Genomic DNA, 22,109 nt, shown 5'->3' with positions numbered 1-22,109 from the left:
AGAGAGAGAGAGAGAGAGAGAGAGAGAGAGAGAGAGAGAGAGAGCTGCTGCTGGAACTGTTAGTATTTTTTTTATTTTTATTAATATAATGTTGTGCTAATTTCATAGATCCTCCGATCGACGTCTAAAATCTATTGAATGTTATTTAGAGTCATGATAACATTAGCCAAAATCAAGTTGAAAGTTGCTCCTCTCATTTTCATTTTTGACGTAAAAATAAAAATAAGAAAAATAATCTGCAATGATCTTGAGTTTGACAAATGTTATCAAGATCAAAAGGAGTTTCATTATAATACTTTGAAAAGATCTTAACGTCAGTCATAAGAATAATGAATAAAAGTGAGAGTTTTTATTCAAAATTTTAAAGTTGAATTTGGGAGCTCCTCTATACTTACACTCAAGGTCAAATAAATCTCGCCATTCAATGCATTGTTCAAAATCTATAATACTTGTGTGAAATATTTTCTCAAAAATTCACTTTTTAGTAAGATATTCGATTGTATCCGAATTTTCGGCCCACCTTCTATATGAACATATAACAATGTTCTACAACTATAAAGAAAAAATTATTTTTTAAATAATGTTTGAAGACGATTTTGATTAAATTTCAGTTAATTTAATGGATAATTGATTCAACTAGCATTTAAAGAAAAATGTCTAATTATATTATATAATATAATTTATTGTCTTGAACTTTGTTTCTATATGTTAAATAAAAAATGAATAATCTTAACAAAATGTAGATACGAATATTACATAACAGATTAATTTCCGATTAAGTTAATTGGAATTTGATCGAAGTCATCTCTAAAAATACAAATATGAAATTCATTAATCAATTTTTCTTTAACCAGTTCATCGTTGATCAATTTTTCATCAGTGAAAATTTGGCGGAAGCAAAAATATCTTGTCTATTAAGATCATAAGGTATTTTCCATAAGAGACCTCTGTGATATATATTAACGAGTAACGAAATAATCTTGCATTTTAATCTTAAGCGAGTCAGAGTTGAATTAAAGAGATAAAAATCTCAGATTATTCGTCGAAAAGTTTTAGTTGAAAGATGCACACTACATATTATAATTCGTTTGTACAATCATTTCAGCATTCGATCATTCTACTCTCTCGTGACTCGTGTAACGCTTCTATCGGCTCAATTAAATTGTTTGCTTACAAATTTAGAAGCAAACGAAATGATAATATTTTATTGAGTTCTTGCAGCAGAGAATTAAAAACATATTTCACCTAGCACTTTGCTCTCCGATTTCGTTTTGCATATATGAGTATAACGAATGAATTATTTATAACGAGAAACATCCGGATAAGAGAATATATCGGTTCTGTAATTTTTCTTGATGTTTTTCTTTATAATATGCACTTAGGAGGATTGTCGCGGAAGGGATTTAAAATGTGTAAAATTACAAGTTATATTAAGACTATTTGTTTGTTGCAGATGTTAACGCTGCAGAGCAGGAGGAATTGTTTATCAAAAAATTACGTCAATGCTGCGTGGCGTTCGATTTCATGGACCCAATGGCTGATCTCAAAGGCAAGGAAATTAAACGAAGTACGCTCAATGAATTAGTCGAATATATCACAGCAGGGCGAGGTGTTCTCACCGAACCTATTTATCCGGAAACTATCAAGATGGTATGTATTTAATAAGAGAATTATGATAAAATATAAGAAAATTATTAGAGTTAAAAATAGAATTCCATTTTTTGTATTGAAAATAATGCTTTTAATGTATATTAAATATATCTACACGAAAAAAATAATGTATTAAGGGGATGCTGGCGTGACCTCCGTCAAGTTAGCACTCTTCCGCCACTGAAAAGTAAAATAATATATATACTAAAATTAAGTGCTAATTTGATGCTAATTTGGTGCTAATTTGGTGCTAATTTAGTGCTCTATTCCTGCTTTTAGTGCTCAAGCAGTTTAGTAGAAATCTGTTTAAAGGTGAGAGTGTTAAGATTCATGCCAACTTAGCAATCCAAAATATAAATAAAAATGAAAAATTAACTATTACAAAATAGTAAGTGCTTTTAAGAGCAACTAAAAATTTTCGTAAAACCCTCCTCAGGTCCACGTACGGCTTGCTCTACTTCCAGATCCGGTTCAGATCCGATGCCCCAATAGAGCCCTAGTGTGATAACTCCACGTATCAAATAGTACTGATCAGGCTGTCGGATTAGGCACCGATCAGGTCGCCGGATTAGGTATTGATTAGGCAACAGGGCATAGATCTGATTACTCGATTACAGTCTGATTTTACATAATCGGATTTGTCTTTATCAAGTTATCGCATTTGATGTAATAAATGCACAATATTTTTAAATTTAGAAATATGAATATTTAAAAAGGTATATATTAAAATTATACGAAAAATTAAATGTATATTTTTAAATGTAGAATTAGATTTAATTATGAATTATTATTCGCGCGCCACTAGATGAATATCTCGGGAATTAAGAAAAATAGAAAAAAACAAGTTTAAAATAAAACTTTTGGGGTTTATAATTATATTTTTATTAAGATTATTAAGAATACATTTTTATAATTTTATAAGATTATATTAAAATTATATTTTTATTAAAATCATTTAATATAATCTTGATCTTAAATACTGTATTATAAGATTCAGTTTTTTTGACATTATAACATTAGAATATGCACTATTTATTGTAATTTAATTACTTTTTTCCGTTAACCCTCCCAGTCTTATGCATTATTAATTACTGATTTGGATGCTTCGATAAAATCTTTTTCTTTTAAGTCAGCCTTATTAGTTAAAGAAAATTCTTCAATTACTCCTGCAATTAATGAAACATTAATAAAACGATTTATTTATTAAAATAAATAAACATAATAATTTCTTACAAAAGAGTCTCGCGAAGTGTCAAATTTTGATTTTGATGAAACTGTATGTACATAGATTACGTAAACAAATGATTTTAGAAAATATCAGATGCGGCTTAAAAACGATTTTAACGGAGAAGTCACTTCTCATATGTAAAACGGTTTTCAACTAAAAAAAAATAAAAAAATTTTTTTTTGTCTTAGCGCCAAATAAAACTACCGTGTCTTGAGATATAATATTATCTCTCAGATATTCACAAATGGTGAAATAATGTTTGGTTAATATAACCAAAAATAACGTTACTTTTATAAATATTTAGTAAGTATTAAATATACTTATTAAATATATTTATTAAATAGCAAACATGAAGAAGTCTGTGCTTTTAGTTGTAGGAAATGGGCAAAGTCAGAAGTCCGCGGCTCGGTGTGAAGTTTCTCATCAAATATTAAGAAGATATTTAAATAAAGTTAAAAAAAATAAAAAAATTTAAATTATCAAAATAAAGAATTTAAATTCCTGTGCTCATATTACCCCTAAAGATGCTCATATTATCCTATCCAGAGGGTAATATGAGCATTAGGCGAATAATAAGAGTACTTGCCAATTTTACTCGCATTTCAACATTTGCATTAAAATAATCAATTTCAATACTAAAATACATAAAACATCAATAAATTTATCAAATAGTATGCACAAGATTTTTTTATTCTTTAGTATGCTAAATATATTAAAATGTTTCCTTAAGGTGCTTATAATACTCCAGTCTATCCTATACGTTATCAAAGTCAAGATCATCGGAAAAGTCTCTTGTATAGAGTGGAGCATTTAAAATGTTACAAACATTTAAAGTATTATCTTTGAAAGTATGCGTCGAATAAAAAATATGTTTAGACAAAGTTTTATGACTTCGAGGAGAATATAAGATGATACCATTGATTTGACCTTGGGTGTCGTTGTCCAAGTTAGAGCACTTTGAATTTAATTTTTTTAATGAAACCTATTTTTTATTGCATATTCTTGTAGCTAATCTCGAGACTTTTTCAAAACACTATAATGGAATATTTTTTCGTGAAGTACTTTTCAAGTTATAAGACTTGAAGGTATGCTACTTGAATACGCGATGAAAAATCGCGTTCCATTTAAAAAATTAATAGTACTTTGCTTTGATCTTGACAACGCCATCCAAGGTCAAATCAATGGTACCATCTTGTGTTCCCTCCGAAATCACAAAATTTTTGTCTGAACATTTTTGATTCAACACATACTTTCAGAGATAATAGCTCGTAACACTTTAAATGCCTCATTCTCTATAGTTATTACTCTGAGTGACTTTCAAGATTTTAGTTGTCGCTCGTTTTTCATTAAAAAATTATTAACAATCAAAGTTCGTAATTATTTCTCTGCTTTGCATTGAAAGTTGGATGACACTAAGTAGGGGGGACGTGTGGGACCGACTAGGCGCGTACGACTTTTTACATGAAGTGAAATCCACTCTATCTCCCTTTCTACCTAGGCACAGACAATTTTTTATGCAGACGGATCTTGCTTTGCGTGGAAAGTTGAACGTCTAGGGAGGGAGAGAGGAGATGAACCTCACTTTGCATGGAAAGTCATACGCTCCTAGACAGGGGATGGACTTTGTTTCGCGTGGAAAATTATTATGTAAGTAGAGAAGAATGTGAGATAGTTCTGAATATTGTATGTGAAATAAGACATTTTTTAAATCTTTTTTTTGTTAATAACTTTTTAACAAATAACAAGCGACAGTTAAAACTTGTTGGAGGTCATGACCTTGACAACATACGTAAAGATCATTGTCATCGAAGGAATCTCCCTTAAAATGAATATCCCTTTACCAAATAAAATCTCAGAAATGATTAAATATTTAATGCAGTAAGTTCTCAGGCTTTAAGATGCTAGTAGATCTACTTGAATTTGGAGGGATTATTAATGTTTCTCAGATTGATAGTGTTGAAAGAAAGCAATCGGTGTAGTCATTTCCGAGATAAATTTATTTAAAATTTATATATATATAGTCTGTCAAATAAGAGCGGGTCGACCTTACTCACAGCTCTGGTGTGAGGCTTTAAATCTTTCATCGATAGAGGGAACTTTTGTCCTTGATGCACTATCAAAGAAGATTCAGTTGTTGATTTTTTGTAAGAGAAACACATTAAGCGCTCTGAAACACCGTAGCAAATTCTGTACCAAGTAGAATAAGTAATCTAGCATCGTTACACTTGATTGGTCGTACTCGCTCGACACAAATAAAAAATATGTGGGCATTAAGCACAAGCTTCGTGGAAAACGTATGTACATTTTGAAGCAATTATCTTACCAGATTATTCGTTGGATTTGGAAATTCTTATTAGTATTCCAATCATCAATTTGGTTGAAGGCATGCCTTGAAGATGTCAAGCAATTATTGACGCCGATGGTGACTGGACGCATTATTAACATAATTGCATTTGTTCTGGTCAAATACAATGTACACCTACGTATTTGAAATTTTTGTTTAATAACTTTTTTAATAAATTCACTCGACCACGATCTTACTTAATAGACTGTATGCATTAACCTGACGTCTAATTTTGACCATAAGTGGCGCTTTTTCGTATTTAGAAAATTATTTCAATTCGACTGTTATTAATTAGTGCTTATTTATTATAATTATTATAAATATTAATTAATACATTATTTTTTTCGTGTAATAATGTGTGAACGTAATAAATAAAATTTATTATTACTATTTCATGCTACTACTATGTAAGTGCGGTTTGAAATTATTTACAGATCTTTTGTATGGTATTTGTTAAAGGTTTCTGCAAATCTATTCCGTACATTACCACCTAGCGAAAACCCAGATTTTGATCCAGAAGAAGATGATCCAACCTTGGAGGCGAGTTGGCCTCATCTTCAGTTGGTCTATGAAGTCTTCCTTCGTTTTCTCGAATCTTCAGATTTCCAGCCTGCTATTGGCAAAAAAGTTATTGACCAAAAATTCGTGTTACAGGTAAAGTAGTATTACAATTTTGCTTTTCAATATCTTTCTTTCACATTCTTTAACAGTCGATAAGAATGATAAGAATGATAAGCTAACTTACATTAACTTAGGTTAAAAATAGAGAATATGAAATCCCGTTTTTTTTATTAACATTACTCCAACATAAATGATATGAAGACCTTAAAATGCAGAGCTCTTGAGGAATATGCTAACTACATCTAATAAATAAAAGTCGCCAAAATTTAAGTCCAACATCAGTATTAACAAAAAAGTAAAAAGTGTGAAAATGGGGAGTCTAAAAAATAGAATGTAATATGGAATACTTACTGGTCAAATTTAATAATAATAAATAACACAATAAATAAATTAAGTCTAAATTTGTTTATTTATGTAAATCGATCAAAATATATAGTAAAAAGTAGTTTACATTTTTATTGTACAATAACATACGGAAAATAAAATAGCACCATTGGACATGCGACGTTATTACGCATAAAAAATAAAGAATAAAATTAAATCTTAAATTATTGAATTATTACGTACAATAAATATTAGCATCTAACAAACATTATTATTTACAAGAAGAACCAAAATACTGCATCTTTAAATGTGAATATTTATCTTAGTGATATAATGTTTATATAATGTAAGATTTAAAATTTGATATTGTCCATATGCAATAAGTTTTTATATTTTCTATCTGTTACAATTGTACAATAAAGATATAAACTACTTAAAACTGTATATGATAAATATTCAGATGGAAGGAGTCAGCGCAGATGACCATGGCCTTGACGTACGTACCTTAAGTACTTGAAGGTTTTTATCGCTCATTGTTTATTACAAAGTTATTAATAAAAGAAGTTCAAGAAATATTGCCTTATTTCTAATATATTATAGTATGGGGCATAATGACTTTCCAGGCAAGTTTCATCCTGCCTTCCTCCCTGCCGAAAGGCGCACGACTTCCTAAGCAAAGCGAGTTTCACCCTATTTCCTCCCTTGCCTAGGAATGCACGACTTTCCATGTGAAGCGAGTTCCACTCCACCAATCCCTTCCCGCATAGGGCCGTGCGACTTTCCACTCAAAGTAAGATCTATCCACATAAAAAGTCTTACTTTCCTTAGCAGAAGGAGGGAGAAGAGACTCCATTCGCATGGAAAGTCCTGCGCCTCTTGGCAAAGGAGAGTGAAGTGGAACTCAATTCGCGTGGAAAGTCATTACGTAAACAGGAGAGGGTATGAGGATAGTTCTTAATATTATTTTTGGCAAAAATTATTTTTCAAACTTTTTTGTTACTAACTTTTACCGAACAACGAGTGGCTAAAACCTGTTGAAGATTACTCAAAGTCATGACCTTGACAATATATGTTAAGATCAAGGTCATCAGCGTTTCTCTCTCCAATTGAATATTTACTCTGTATTTCAAAGTCTACATAAATGAATATGATCTTTATAAATTTGCATTTCATTACTTATTGTTAGTAACTTAAAATGATGGTTTATAAAAAATAAAAAAACTATCGTATAAAGAATACACCTATAACCTAATCATAAATAAGCTGGTAATATGGAATACATTTTATAATCTGATAACGAATAAGTTACTAATGTGCAATTCCATATTCTCAATCCTTGATGTATTTTATATTATGTGCATATCGTCATGACAAACAAAGTCTTCCTATAGCAATAAACAAGTATTAGAAATTGCAATTAGTTAGCATAATATTGTTCATGCAATATTATTAAAAGTGTCTATGTATATATAAATATTAACAAACTTACCTTTAACTTACTTAAGTGTGAGAACACTTTTTAGAAAAAGCTATCGGTTCTCCTTACGCAACGAAAATGGATAAATGTTTATTGTAATAAAACGCTTTGTTGTACTGAATTCATTACTTGTTATGACACGTTTGGCAGTAATTGCACCGACTTCCAGTGGTTGCCGCTAGATTGCAATGTTTTATTTAGAAAATAAGCTACTATTAGTAGCCTCCTATTCCATATTCTCTGTTTTTATTCTACACCTCATTCACAGTGCAAATACGTACTCTGCCATATTTTCTCTCATAGAAGAAGTATTTTGGCATACATTTTTTTAAATTTATTTCTTATGAAGATAAAAATCTACTAAAGAGCTGTACTTTGTAATTTCGTTTTTAAAAATATAATAAGTAATACCACAGGCTTATATAAATAGACTACTGATTCAATGTGATAGAAAGAGTCGAATCTGATTCCGAGTTGTCCTTGTTTTACCCATAAGCGTCCTGTCTGTGAATATCGTGTAAATTTATCCATGTAATTTATACATGTGTAAGTGAGAGAATTCAAATATGACACTGCTCAACGCTATCTTCAAACATGGAGGCGAATCTGGAGTTGACAGTCTATTTATAGAAGTTTATGGGTAATATTGAATGTTAATATAAGCTTTATTATATTATAGAAATACTTGAAATTGTACAATTGACATTCTATTTGGAAGTTAACAGATCGACGAAAACATTGAGAACATTTAGTCTCAATGTTTCTGTCGATCTGTTAACTTCCAAATAGAATATCAAACATAATTTCAAGCTCATATTTCTATATCAAAGAAACTTGTTGGTAGTCAGTATTATAGTTTCATAGATCACTATTCTAAGTTATATAATCAGAGTAGGAATTGCAATAATAATTGAGCATTTCAACTGACAAGACTGGTTATTAATATGTATTTGTAAGTTATGTGTCTACTGAGAATGGTTCTATGAGAACCGAAACGTTTGGAACAATGACAGATGTAATTTAAATTGTAAATTTAAAAAAACAGTTGTTGCACTGTCAGCGTGCTTAGCTCATTAATCCTTGTATAAACACTCTAAATTTAAATTTGTATTTTATTGAGCTTTTGAAGACTGTTTAACTTTCAAAAAAGAAAATTAAATTTAAATTTTTAATTTTGTTGCCCTGTATAATTTTTGATAACTTTGAATACAACTAAGACTTACATTTGTATCCGTTATACAAATAGTATAAACTGTATATCTAAATTGTGTATATCTAAATTGCTAGCATAGCATAAGTCAGCACAACCTTCAAAGTCCTCAGCACAAAGATATTAAGGATACTTTATTCTTGTGCGTGGCCCTTCGCTCGGCTATTCCATAAATTGGGTTGTAGTGCTTCGATGTGAACAGTGATTTTGTTCAGCAGACTCAACTGATGCGGAGCGGATCCGTGAGCGCTCATTGCTATTGGATGATCTAAAAGAATACACCAATAGCAGCGAGCGGATCCGCTCGACAACAGTTGAGTCTGCTGAACGCGACCAATACTACACATTTGAGTTATGTTAAGCTAGCACAACTTATCTAATCTTATTATTTTAAAGTTAGTTTCTGAATATTTTGGTCGCTGCATCTGAATTTGTGGTCATTATTAAAACCTATTTCTTATTAAATAATTTATTTTTACAAATAATAGTATACTATATATTTTACTAAAAATTATTTGAACTATTAATCCGCTATATTGGATCGCTATTGAATTATAAAATTCTGACTTCTGATTCGTAATCAGTGATCCAAAAAATCTCCGGCTACAAAGTTTCAAAAAAATTGGTCTCATACCAAAATTCGTGACACAAAGAATTAATAATTAAATTAATGAATATACAAATATATCTGATTATAATTATCTGTTACAGTTATTGGACTTGTTTGACTCGGAAGACCCCAGGGAAAGAGATTTCCTGAAAACCGTTTTGCATCGTATTTATGGCAAGTTCCTGGGTCTTAGAGCCTTCATACGCAAACAGATTAACAACATTTTTTTGAGGTATTTATTTCAATGAGTTATTAAAAGTGAATAGTTTATAGGAAGTTGTAATAGATGTGATAAAGTATAATCAAAGAATGAATGTTTTATTTAAAGGTGGTACAATAGGGATATCTGTCTGACAATGAGTGGTGCTGTACGGCGCACAGTTTGGAAATGAAAATGTCTTATTATTGCACTCTCATTCATTAAATGTAAAAATTACATTGTAACAATAGACAAAACAAACTGTAATACATAGTGAACAAATTACTTTTGAGAAAATTTGATTATATACTATTATTGTACTTTACTCAGCAGGGCTAATTTCCAATTTTTTATGCATACAAGATTAGCCCTATGCGTTCATTGACTGCTTGGATAAGGCTGTCAGCCATTCTTGTCGGTAGGAACGTATTTCATTTTAATGATTCTATCTGTAATCTTCTCACGAATGTATTGATGAACATCAATATATTCGCGTGCTTGGATCTTTGAAACTATTTATTTTGGCAAGACATAAGGCCCTTTGGTTGTCGCATCCAACTAATTTTTGTTGCTTTATTTTTAACGTTTATAACGTTCGACTTTAGACCCTGACCGAAGTATTTAAGTTACAATGTCTCTTGTACTGCAGCTAATAATGCCATGTATTCGAAAGTCCGCATTTGAAAACCGAATTTGTCATTGTTTGACTTTGAATAACGTACCCTGTAATTCAAGGTCTCTTTCAAGTACTGGAAGATGTATTTAACAAGTGAGCCTTGCCAAAGTTAGACTTTGATATCCCTACTGATGATTTTCTTAATAATTGAATCAATACATTGATTCTTTATCAGCTCTTGATGCCACTATATTGACGTACATTATTTCGATCGATTTTAGATCTCGTTTGAGATGTTTCTGTTTCTTTTTTTGGCTTTTCTTTGTTTTTCTGCATCTGCTACTTTGTCTTCACCATGGCGATGCTTTCAAGGTCATTTAGATCTATTTTGGTATATTATTTATTCGGAGGGAAAAGAATTTCTTCGTGGGGGAATAAGCGTCTTTATCAAAAGATTTGACGATGGCAGGGAAAAGGAAAAGTCAGACTAACAGAATCGATGAGTAATGTTAACGACGACGATTAATACAGTATTGTATATAATGAAGCAGACAGAACATATAAGCACCACGTACTTAAAGTAACGAACTTCTCTCTCGGTTTGTGCGCACACAAAAACAACTGTCTCGACTCTCCTTCATGTCTTAACCCAATCAGATTGCTTAGTAATTTTTCTAGGAACCAATCGCTCACACTCTTCTCCTATTTAACCAATCCGTTGGTAGGTAGCAACAGCACGCGCAGGAATATGGCGCAAGCATTCTTTACTGATCGGTTATTCTGAACCTGTATTCCACTCAAATATAACTAAAATAAATAATGCTGGATAAAAAAACAAAGTTTAATTTCGATTTAGATTAATTTCACACATTGATCTATAACACGATACTACATACGCGCGCGCGCGTGTGTGTGTGTTAAACTTTGATACATTAGGAACGCATATTTAAATCTGACAGAATTTTAATTTAATCTGTAGGTTGAGTAGGAACAGATTTTATCAGCTTCATTCGATAAAAAGATACAGTAAGATTTGGATGCAACATTGAAGCTAAGATTATTTTAAATTACACAACGATTATTATTGAAAGTTTTTTATGCAAGACACAGACTTTTGTAATTGTTTTTAAACTTTTTATCTTCGCCCGATTTCAAAGTAGAGTCTTGGATTACTAGTATCAACGTGATATTACATTCGTTGATTTTTTAAATGCTTCTTATCATATTTTATTGTAGTCTCGAATCTTATCTGATACCTCTAGCGTAATTCTACACGAATGTGTACGTATTTTCTCATAGTTGAACACAGTTCTTTATCACAGTTGAAATCTACTTAAGCAATTTAATTAAGATACTTAATCAGATCAGAATCGGAATGACTACACTGATCATACCCTAATAATTTAGAAATGTTTTAAGAAATGAATGATATATATTATTGATTACATATTGTTCCATATCGAGACTAAGATTCTACATCTTTGGTTCATACGTTAATTTTTTCAGAGATGATTTAAAAAATTGATTAATTCTTTTAATTAAACCAGTGGTTCACACGGAGCTGCAACGACTACAAGATACGATGATAGATGTTTTTAGAATTTAGAAATTCGGAAAATTCACGCGAGGTGAAAGCTATACCTCTATCAGATACTAAAGTGTTTTAGAAAATAAAAGATGTATGCTTTTCAATAAGCGACACAGGCAACACTATGTAACACAGTGTATGACCCGGTGCTTTCCAACTACGACATAAGTCGACACAAGTTGAGTTTGACTGTGTCATCTCTCCACGGATACCGACATGATTAACATTTCTTTATTTGATATTATTTATTTTTCTAGAAGATATTCCAATAGAAGGTTAAGTTAATGATTTTAAAGTTATAAGTTTGGAATATTTGAATATATTCGGAAACATAGGTGAATCCTACTGCGAGACAAACAATGTGACAAAAAATAAACTATTCTGAACAATCAGGATCACCATGTTCTAAACTATGGAAGATACTTAGTACGTAGTTTTTTTTATTATTTTATTATTTATTGCAAAGATAAATGTATTGTGTACGACAATAATTAATTTAATAACGTATTGATCATTTATTGTCTCAACTCTCCTTCATTACACATACCTTTCTTTTCTTAATCTAATCAGATTGTCTAGTAACTGTTAGGAACCAATTGCTCACGCTCTTCTTCTATTTAATTAATCCGCTGGCAGGTAACCACGGCGCGTGCAGGAATATGGCGTAAGAATAACATATATGATGGATTTCTTACAAATTAAGTATCGCATGCATAACGATGTAGATAATTTTCAGCTTCTCTTACAAGGGAAGTTACCCAGATGTCTAATTAGCTTCGAGAAAGTAATCTTTAGAAGTTATAAGTATCTTACCTCTTAATCATGGATTCATAAATAAGAACCAATTACTCGGTGAGTAGGTTACATTTTGAAACTCATCGAAAAAAAGTGTTGCAATCTTTCTATGACCGACTGTACACTAGGGATATCTATCTGAGTAGCGCTTATAGTGTACAGTTTGGAAACGAAATGTATATTACAACATGAAATATTTTATATTAAATTCTAATAGGAATTTAATTGTACAATAATATTCTATTGTTCAATTATACATAATATTGCAATAATAAAAATAATTTTTATCAATTTACTTTAAATTCTTTCAAGGGATGCATTCGTCCATTTCACATTCACAATGCTCGTGTACATTTCATTCTTGTTCTAATATTTGATAAAAAACAAAGATGAAATAATATTTGCGAACACACCTAAGATTTCTATTTTGATATTTGTTTAATGTCTCGCTTTATTATTATTTCAGGTTTGTGTACGAAACAGAACATTTCAACGGGGTTGGTGAACTTCTTGAAATTCTGGGTAGCATTATTAACGGATTCGCTCTGCCTTTAAAAGTTGAGCACAAGCAATTTTTGGTAAAGGTACGATTACATTCTTATGATTAAGAGAATTGAAAATATACATCAAAGATTCAGATTTTAAAATATATTATTGTACATCCTACCCACTAATGTTGAATTAACCTCTTAGAAATGTTGAATATTGCATCAACATCGCAAAATGTAGATTCAACATTGAAAATATATTGCAGAAATATTCGGTGTCGTTGAATTTATATCTTACTGACGTTGCAATTCAACATTGATTCAACATTGATTTAATATATATACAATGTAGATTTTACTGATTTATCGGTAAAAAATTTTTCGTATATTAATTCATCTAGTTTCATCGCTAAAATAAATATTATTGATTAGCATCATATTTCAGAATACACATAAAATTATGATTTAAAAAAATTTTCTCCTGAAATCGGGAATTAATTTTATGATTTCGAAGTGGTCACCTATCCTAAAGCTGTACCATAGCCAATACTGCTTGACTTCTGCAATCATACAAACACTGAATATTAATGGATGTATATACCTGTAACATATAATATCTGGTCAATAGATATATTATATAATACATAATTAAATATATAATATAAATATATAAATATATAATAAAAATATTATATATTTTTTAAATATAATTTTACATGGTTATATATAATTATAGAAAATTTTTTTACCGGGTCAATATCTATTTATTATTTATTCAACATATAAGCAATATAGATGTTATATACACATATTATGTACATTTTATATTTAAAAAAATTGAATAAAATGAACGTGTAAAATTAGTTTTCAATATATTGGAAGAAATTCAACTTTAAAATAATAACATTGACATTTTTTTATTATATAAAATTAATTCTACTTTCTAAAATGTACTGTAACTATAGATATATATATTTCTCTAAATTTTGCATGCTTAAAAATTTTTTATTTAATAAAAGTATATTTATTTCTTTTCAATATCTGAAATATGTATTTTAAATAAAGATAATAATTTGTTCAATGTTGTTTCAACGTTGCAGCAACATTTATAACATTAATTTAGAGTAAAAAAGTACTTAGAACCGAATTAGATGTTTCTTATAGATAGATTTTTGAATGCTGAAATGATACCGCAAGCTGAAAATTTCCAGCACGTCAAATTTTTGTCAATTTTTGTTTGGTCAACCTACATCTCACTGGACTTTCCAAAGTCTCGTTTTTGCAGGCCTGTGTAATTGTTAGGAGAAACAGGGCCGCTGCTGGTACATAAAGTATCTTTATGCAAAGGAGCTTTTCCCGCCTCTCGTATTTTTATTTACCAAATATCTTTTAAATAAGATATGATTTTTAATAATTTTATTAAATGTCTTTAGACAATTTGATCATGTTATTTTTGTCTAGAACGGAAATGTGGAAAGTAAAAATTTTTACTATTAAAATTAATAGAAAAACTTTTCACATTTCTGCTCTAGAAAAATAATTGGTATCCTGATGCACATGTAATTATTATTAGAAATGGAGAATTGATTTTTAATCCTTCTTTTACAATTTAAGTTTTTTGATACAAATAAAGTTTCTCAAATTTCTCCGAAATGAAGAGGAGAGCGAATTTCGATTTCTCCTCTTAAAATATCCTGTTAGTAGGGATTTTGTTGGGGAAAAGATGTTGAAAAGTAACTGTGAAATTTTTCACATTTTTTGAAACAGTAAAAAAAATGGACTAAATAAAAAATTCAAATTGCGGATGGAAAGAGAAAAAGTATGATTGTAAACGGAGGATTAAAACTTAATTTGGCGCTTTCTTTGTTAATGCGCCTTTATGCAGTGCACAACTTGCACATCTGCTTACAGCGGCCCTGAAGAGAAGAGACGGAATTTAGAACTCAAGATAAGAAAAATGATTTAAAAAGTATCTTTGTGGGAATTTTTTTAGGTGTTGTTGCCACTACATAAAGTGAAATGTTTATCGCTTTATCATGCGCAATTAGCTTACTGTGTGGTACAATTTTTGGAAAAAGACGCGACTTTAACAGAACCAGTTGTACGAGGCCTCCTTAAGTTCTGGCCTAAAACGTGCAGCCAGAAGGAGGTGATGTTCCTTGGTGAAATTGAAGAAATATTGGACGTTATAGAACCTAACCAATTTGTTAAAATACAAGAACCTTTATTCAGGCAAGTCGCACGTTGCGTGTCTTCACCACATTTCCAGGTAATTTACATACAACATTTTACACTAATTTTGACGGATTCATTGTGAAGTTGTGAAATAATGAATTACATATTTTGTGTTACAGGTTGCAGAGAGAGCATTGTACTTTTGGAATAACGAATATATAATGTCTCTAATTGAAGAAAACAACCAAGTAATAATGAAGATTATGTTTCCAGCATTGTACAAAATTAGCAAGGAACATTGGAACCAGACGATTATAGCTCTTGTATACAATGTTTTAAAAACGTTTATGGAAATGAACAGCAAGCTCTTCGATGAACTTACTGCCAACTATAAGTTGGACAGGCAAAAGTAAGACTAATTATTTTAAATTTTCTTATATTTTGTCAAATTCAAGCGAAACTTTCTTTAATCTATTTTAGTTTTTAATTGAATTTTAATATTTTAATTTACTGTATTAAAAAAAAAAAAAAAAAAAAATTCAATAAAATTTATTTAAAGTGAAGAATAAAGATTTAATCACATTATTCCTTTATATGTATATGTTTGAATTATAGAGAGAAAAGGAAAGAAAGAGAAAGGGATGAGATGTGGAAGAAACTGGCTGAATTAGAACGACGCAATACTCTCGACCGTAATGCTCTCGCAGTTTCCTCCAATAATCCAGTTCCTGCCACTAACACATCTATGATGCGAACTCGTCCTTGAACTAGTAAGAATATTATTTCATCTATTTTTAGAGACTTAAAATATTCTTGATCTTAAAGTCTTCAGCCATATTATACACTGTCCAATATAATTTTTTAAGTATGAATAGTTCTTTCTGATATATTTTTGTCTGTTGAACACAAATTTATTGGACAAAATTATCTATCATAATTTCGAAAAAAATAACGTTAAAAAGATAAAAAAAAAACAATGATTTTGAGTTTTTATAATAGATATATTATGTAACTTTGCAAGCAAAAAAAAAAGTTTTTTTTAAATGTTATTAATGCCATGCGAAAGTGATAACTTTCAGCTTTATATATATTAATATATTTTGTTTCGATATCATTTTTTGTTTTTTAGATGTATCTATTTGAAAATAGCTCTTTCCCATATAATAATACATAAAAAAGGCATTTTGATCTATTTTAATATTGCATTATGTAGAAAGTATATGTTTTTGTTCTTACGTAATATAATCGGATTAAAAACTAAATCAAAAAGCAATATAAAATCGACAAAATACAATAAGGCAGGCAAATTATAATTTTCAATATTTTAAGATTACAACCTTCTTACCATATTGTATTTCGTTAATGTTACATTATTTTTTTATTTAATATGCTCTAATTATATTATGTCAATATGAAAGCATTTCCTTTTCACATGCAGTATTAAAAGAATTCTAAACTGAGGACCAAACTGCGATGAGATCACTTTTATCGATTCATTAGGACTTACACATGATTATGATGTATGTATCATCGATACATTACTACATATTACTACACTAATATTGCACGCATACATACGCATAAATTTTCGAAGACATTAATCTTTCATATTAAACATGTAAGTCTTAATTTAAGAATTCAACATTGTTTATTCATGTAATCCACAGTTCAAACCGTTTCCACAATTTGTATAAATGTGCTATAGAATTTTCATACGAACAAATATTAGCACAAATTGATAACTCTACGCCATTTTGGACTAGGAGTTGGTGAAACAGAAAAAATTTTTTATTTTTTTTGTTTTCGACCAGTTTAAATTGCGTCTATACTCTTAGGGGGAACTTGGTTTAAAACATTGAAAAGTAGTAACTGTTTTCTGCGAATTTTTTATGACGCCAATTTTTTCAAAACTTTAGGGATGATTTGTTGTGTATTTAGAAGAATACAAAATAATTTTTAATAAAAAAATAATGACTGTAATATAAATTATCAACATATAACATTATTTATTAATCATTATCATGCTTTGCCACCGGAGTTGTAAATTGACGAGTAGTTTAGAACCTGTATTTCTATAATTCTTACCTGAAACAAAAAAACAAAATTTCTTTTTAATTAGATAATATTTTATCCTCTATGAATTAAAAAAATAGCAAAAGTATCAAATTGTAAGAATTGTGGGACTTTAAAAAAAGTAATGATTTTGACTAAAAAATTTTGATTTATTTATGCAGAAATAATTATTTATGCTAACTAATTTTTTAATATACGTTTTCATCTAGGATGGTTCATAATTATGTAACTAAAAAGCCTTACAAAATCGATTGATCGAAAAGTTTTTCACCGTTTTTACACGTATGGACTGTTTTTAGCTAGTTTTTGTTCTTGCCCATTTTTTGCATTTTCAAATACTCGAAGTATATTGCAAAAAAAAACGATAACGAGTATACGCAAGTATAATATATATATAAGGCCCGATTTTTCATTATCTGGTTAGAACTTGTGGTTAGATTTTATCTAAGCGCCATGTATTATAATGCACATAAAATTAATAATTTACTAAATGTATTATAATTTACTAAAAGGAGTGCAAAAGACTTAATGATTATTTGATAATACACATATGTAGAGGGATGATAAAGAACAGAGTACAGCAAACCTGGCACTCGACTTTAAGAAAAAAATTTTTTTTAATATGCTTTAAATTAAACTCGGTTTGTACCCGTTTATACCATCTTTCTTTTCGTACCTCAAGGGATTCAAAACTACAAAGGATTGAAAAAAATCTGTAACTGGTGCTGTTTCGGAATCGTTTGTATCCATTTGTATCATCATCGATTTTGCGTCTGTATTCTTAAGGGGGCGATTGTACCGAATTGTTAAATCAGGGATGAGAGCCAAAACTTTGCCATTTTTTTAAGATATTTGAAATCTGTAAACGGGTGCTATTTCGGAATCGTTTGGTACAATACAAAACTGTTTTAAAAATTCGGTACAATCACCCCCTTAAGGATACAAACAAAACCGATGGTGATACAAACGGGTACAAACGAAAAGTTTCGTATCCCGAAACAGCACCCGTTTACAGATTTCAAATATCTCAAAGTGGGATGCTGGCATTTTTTTCGACTCTTTATTAGTTTTGAATCCCTTGAGGTACAAACGAAAAAGAAGGTGATACAAATCGAGTTTAATTTAATACGTATTAAGAAAATTTTTTTTTCTTAAAATCGGGTGCCAAGTTCATAGAGATGCAAAATATAATACTTAGCTTAATTCTTTAACTTGATATCTTGCTTGTTTTCCACCTGTTTAAAATATAAGGCATTTTTAGCGGGCGGGATTTATGCCATAAAGCACACAAAATTCACATTTTGGATTCAGTACATTAAATTCAAGAAATGCATTACATAAAACATGTATGTAACATACATACCTCACATCATCACATTGGTAATATGTGCAAAGATTAGAATTATTATCTATTATTTTATATATGTATTCATCATTCTTATTCCTTAATAAAATTTTGTAAACACATTAAGTTACTTTGTTATTTTACATCTTATTTCTAACCATTATTTGTGATTTTTTTATGAACCGTATGTCTTGAGACCCTGATATATTGCAAAAGTGCAAGAATTTTAAAAAGTTTCGGCAATTATGCACTTTAAGGCACACCGCGCCGATAATCTTGACCTTGACATATAATATGTTATCAAGGTCATAAACAGTACTTAAATTTTTGATAAGTAACATATGTGCATACAGGAGTTATTCTAATATTATCGCTTATTACTGTGTATATATATATATATATATATATATATATACTGTATTTTATACATAGATGTGTGTGCATGTATGTATCTAACAGTTATATAGATGTATATAGATTTCACATATAATATATTAAACATAATTTGTATATAATAATTAAAGTCTTGTGTAAGATATGATAAATAAGCGCAATAAAGCAAATATTAATGTAGGAGTTGTGTGGCTCAAAGGAACTTCGCGAAATATAAAATTCTGATTTTAATGAAACTTTGTATACATATAGGTTGAATGAAATGGATTTAGAAAACATCAGTTGCGGCGGAAAAACGATTAGGGTGAAATTTAAGGGGTGAAATCACCCCTTATAGATAATACGTTTTACCTTTTTTTAGTATAGCTCAAAAACTATGAGATATTATTAAGATAAAAGATATTTTATACATAATTTTTATAATCAAATTATCTTCTATTTACCCACGTCAATAATATCTTTAAAAATAATTATTTTTAGAAGTTTAAATAAATTTTTTTAAAATAATTTTTTTTTTAATATCATTATCGTGGTTGGGAACACAAATAATTTTATCATAAAACTTTTGTACGAAACATTTTTTGATATCTCAAATTTTTTTAGATATAATGTTTAAAATATTTGTAGAAAATAATTATTTTTTCAAAACATTATTTCTTTATATGTCTTATGTAAGAAATATTTATTGTGTGTGTAATATTCTTGAAGCTTCCACGGGTGCTTTCTGTATAAAAATTATGCGTTTCGCGGGTTTTCTCCGTGTCCAAATCCGTTCTTGAAATGCCAACGTTTCGTGAACCTTGCAGTCCACTTCATCAGGATGAAGAGCAGCCTGATACTCTGAAATATTTATTGTATTATATTATCATAATAAATACATATAATGCATTTATTATGATATCCAAAACTAATTAATCTTACTATTAACATAATTCTATATAAAGAAATGTTTATAATTATATTGTTCAAAGAAATGGAAGTTTTTGTATTATGAAAAATATGTGTAGAAAGAGGTATAACAAAAGTATATAAGCAGTGACTATACTTTTAAAAATATTTTTATTTTAGTTTTTATTATCAGTTCCAATTTTCCAGTTTATATGGTTCTATATCAAATAAAATGTGCAAATCCATCACCATATGCATCATCATCCTAATTAACATCATATTTCAATCAATCTTGTAAAGCAGAGCTACGATTTGCACTTCTCAACCGATTTTTGACTCGGCTCCGCTGTTTCCCTCACCCATGATGGAAAGGATAACATGGTGTATGCAATGGGGACAATGTCTCTAAATTTCTGCCCTCTCCGTCTGTGGACTGTGCATAAGCTACCAATTGTGAAATGCTAAACATGAGACGGTATTCATAGTCCGTTTTTATTTTAAAACTGTCTTAAATATTGTCTTAAGATGTTACATACAGTCCTCGAATTGATTTATGACATCTTAAACCTCTACTTAAGACAGTCTTAAATGCAAGAATCGATTATGAATACCGATCTGTTTCGCGTCGTGAAATTGAATCTTTTCTTGTGCGTAAAAATGAATTTTTAGTGCAAAAATGAAAATAAGAGGAATAATTTCCAATGGCCTTGATCTTAACAAATATTATCCAGGGCATGATCTTGAACAATATTCAAGTGGTTTTAGCCGTCGCGTCGATCGGACACCTTGCGTAATGCTAATGCCGGCGGTACTGTAATTTTCAAGTCTTATAAATCGAAAAGTACTTAATGAAAAATAACATTATTACAGTGTTTTGAAAGCTTTTGACACCAGCTATTAGATTCTGAAATAAAAAATAGAATATTTTGTTTACAAAAATTAATTTGACGTTGACCTGATCTTATTGGCGCCACCTAAGGTCAAACTGATAAGATCAGTAAGATAGACTATTTTAAACTATATAACTTTTGTATAAAATATTTTTCTCAAAAATTCTTACTTTTTAAGATATTTAAGAGATCCGAGACTTTGTACAATATTCTGTATAATATTTTTGACCAAATTTTTTTAACGGATATTTCGCAGATAAATTACTTATTATTTTCTATTATAAATTTTGACAATTATCTTTTCATGCTTATTTATAATGTGTTATAATACGTACATATATGTATAATTATATGTTTTACAATATTTTAACATTGATCTGTTTCTGTGCAGTGATTCTGGCATGGTGACATCAAAATTAAAGGATTTTTTAATTTTGAAAAACGACGCTGGATTCGGTATTACCGACGAATCGAGATGTAAATGATACTAATTGGAACGGCGAGACTGAAGATATTTTTTATTTGCGCATTTTATTTTTTTTATACAGAACCATATAAATCGGAAAATTAGAATTGACAATAAAAATTAAAATGAAACCTCTTTTTAACAATGTACTTACATACTTTTGTTATATCCTTTTTATACATATTTCATATTTCATAATACAAAAACATCCACTTCTTTGAAGAATATTATAATTATGAATATTTCTTTATATAGAATCATGTCAATATTATATATTTCTTTATATAGAATCATGTTAATATTATTACAATTTTAATATATAATTGTGAGATTAAGTTTTGAAGAAATAATTTTCTCTATAAATATTTTAAATATATCTGAAAAACTACTTGAGCTCTCCAAAAATGTTTTGTACAAAAGTTTTATGATAAAATTATTTGTATTCAACCACGTTAATAATTTTTAAAGATATTATTGATGGGTGAATACAGATAATTATATGAAACCTTTGTATACAACATTTTTTGATATCTCGAATAGTTCTTAAGCTCTAACGAAAAAAGATAAAACCCGCGTTATGTAACGTGTCATCTATAAGGGGTAATTTCACTCTTTAAAACCGTTTTTCCGCTGCAACTGATTTTCTAAATCGATCTTTTTATATAACCTATATGTATATATATATGTGCAAAGTTTCATTAAAATTAGAACTTAATATAAGCGAGGTTC

The 22,109-nt window shown here is 29.4% G+C and overlaps 1 protein-coding gene across 2 annotated transcripts in view; it reads left to right on the top strand.

Annotated features, from left to right (window-relative positions):
- Positions 1–22,109, top strand: part of LOC108753004 (serine/threonine-protein phosphatase 2A 56 kDa regulatory subunit epsilon isoform) — a 32,542-nt gene that overhangs the window by 6,089 nt on the left and 4,344 nt on the right. Inside the window, exons 2-9 of one of the 2 annotated variants that reach the window (XM_018494285.1) lie at positions 1,454–1,650; positions 5,682–5,876; positions 9,566–9,696; positions 13,129–13,246; positions 15,144–15,419; positions 15,505–15,734; positions 15,941–16,095; positions 21,306–21,474. In XM_018494285.1, the coding sequence (XP_018349787.1) occupies positions 1,454–1,650; positions 5,682–5,876; positions 9,566–9,696; positions 13,129–13,246; positions 15,144–15,419; positions 15,505–15,734; positions 15,941–16,091 (1,298 nt within the window). In that variant the 3' untranslated portion in view covers positions 16,092–16,095; positions 21,306–21,474. Of the gene's footprint in view, positions 1–1,453; positions 1,651–5,681; positions 5,877–9,565; positions 9,697–13,128; positions 13,247–15,143; positions 15,420–15,504; positions 15,735–15,940; positions 16,096–21,305; positions 21,475–22,109 lie in introns of those variants that run through there. The other variant, XM_018494284.1, reaches the window with a different exon arrangement.

This window comes from Trachymyrmex septentrionalis, unplaced genomic scaffold (assembly GCF_001594115.1).
Source record: "Trachymyrmex septentrionalis isolate Tsep2-gDNA-1 unplaced genomic scaffold, Tsep1.0 scaffold63, whole genome shotgun sequence".
NCBI classification, from domain to species: domain Eukaryota; kingdom Metazoa; phylum Arthropoda; class Insecta; order Hymenoptera; family Formicidae; genus Trachymyrmex; species Trachymyrmex septentrionalis.
Note: the sequence above shows the minus strand (reverse complement) of the source record. Positions and strands in the feature narration are given on the sequence as shown.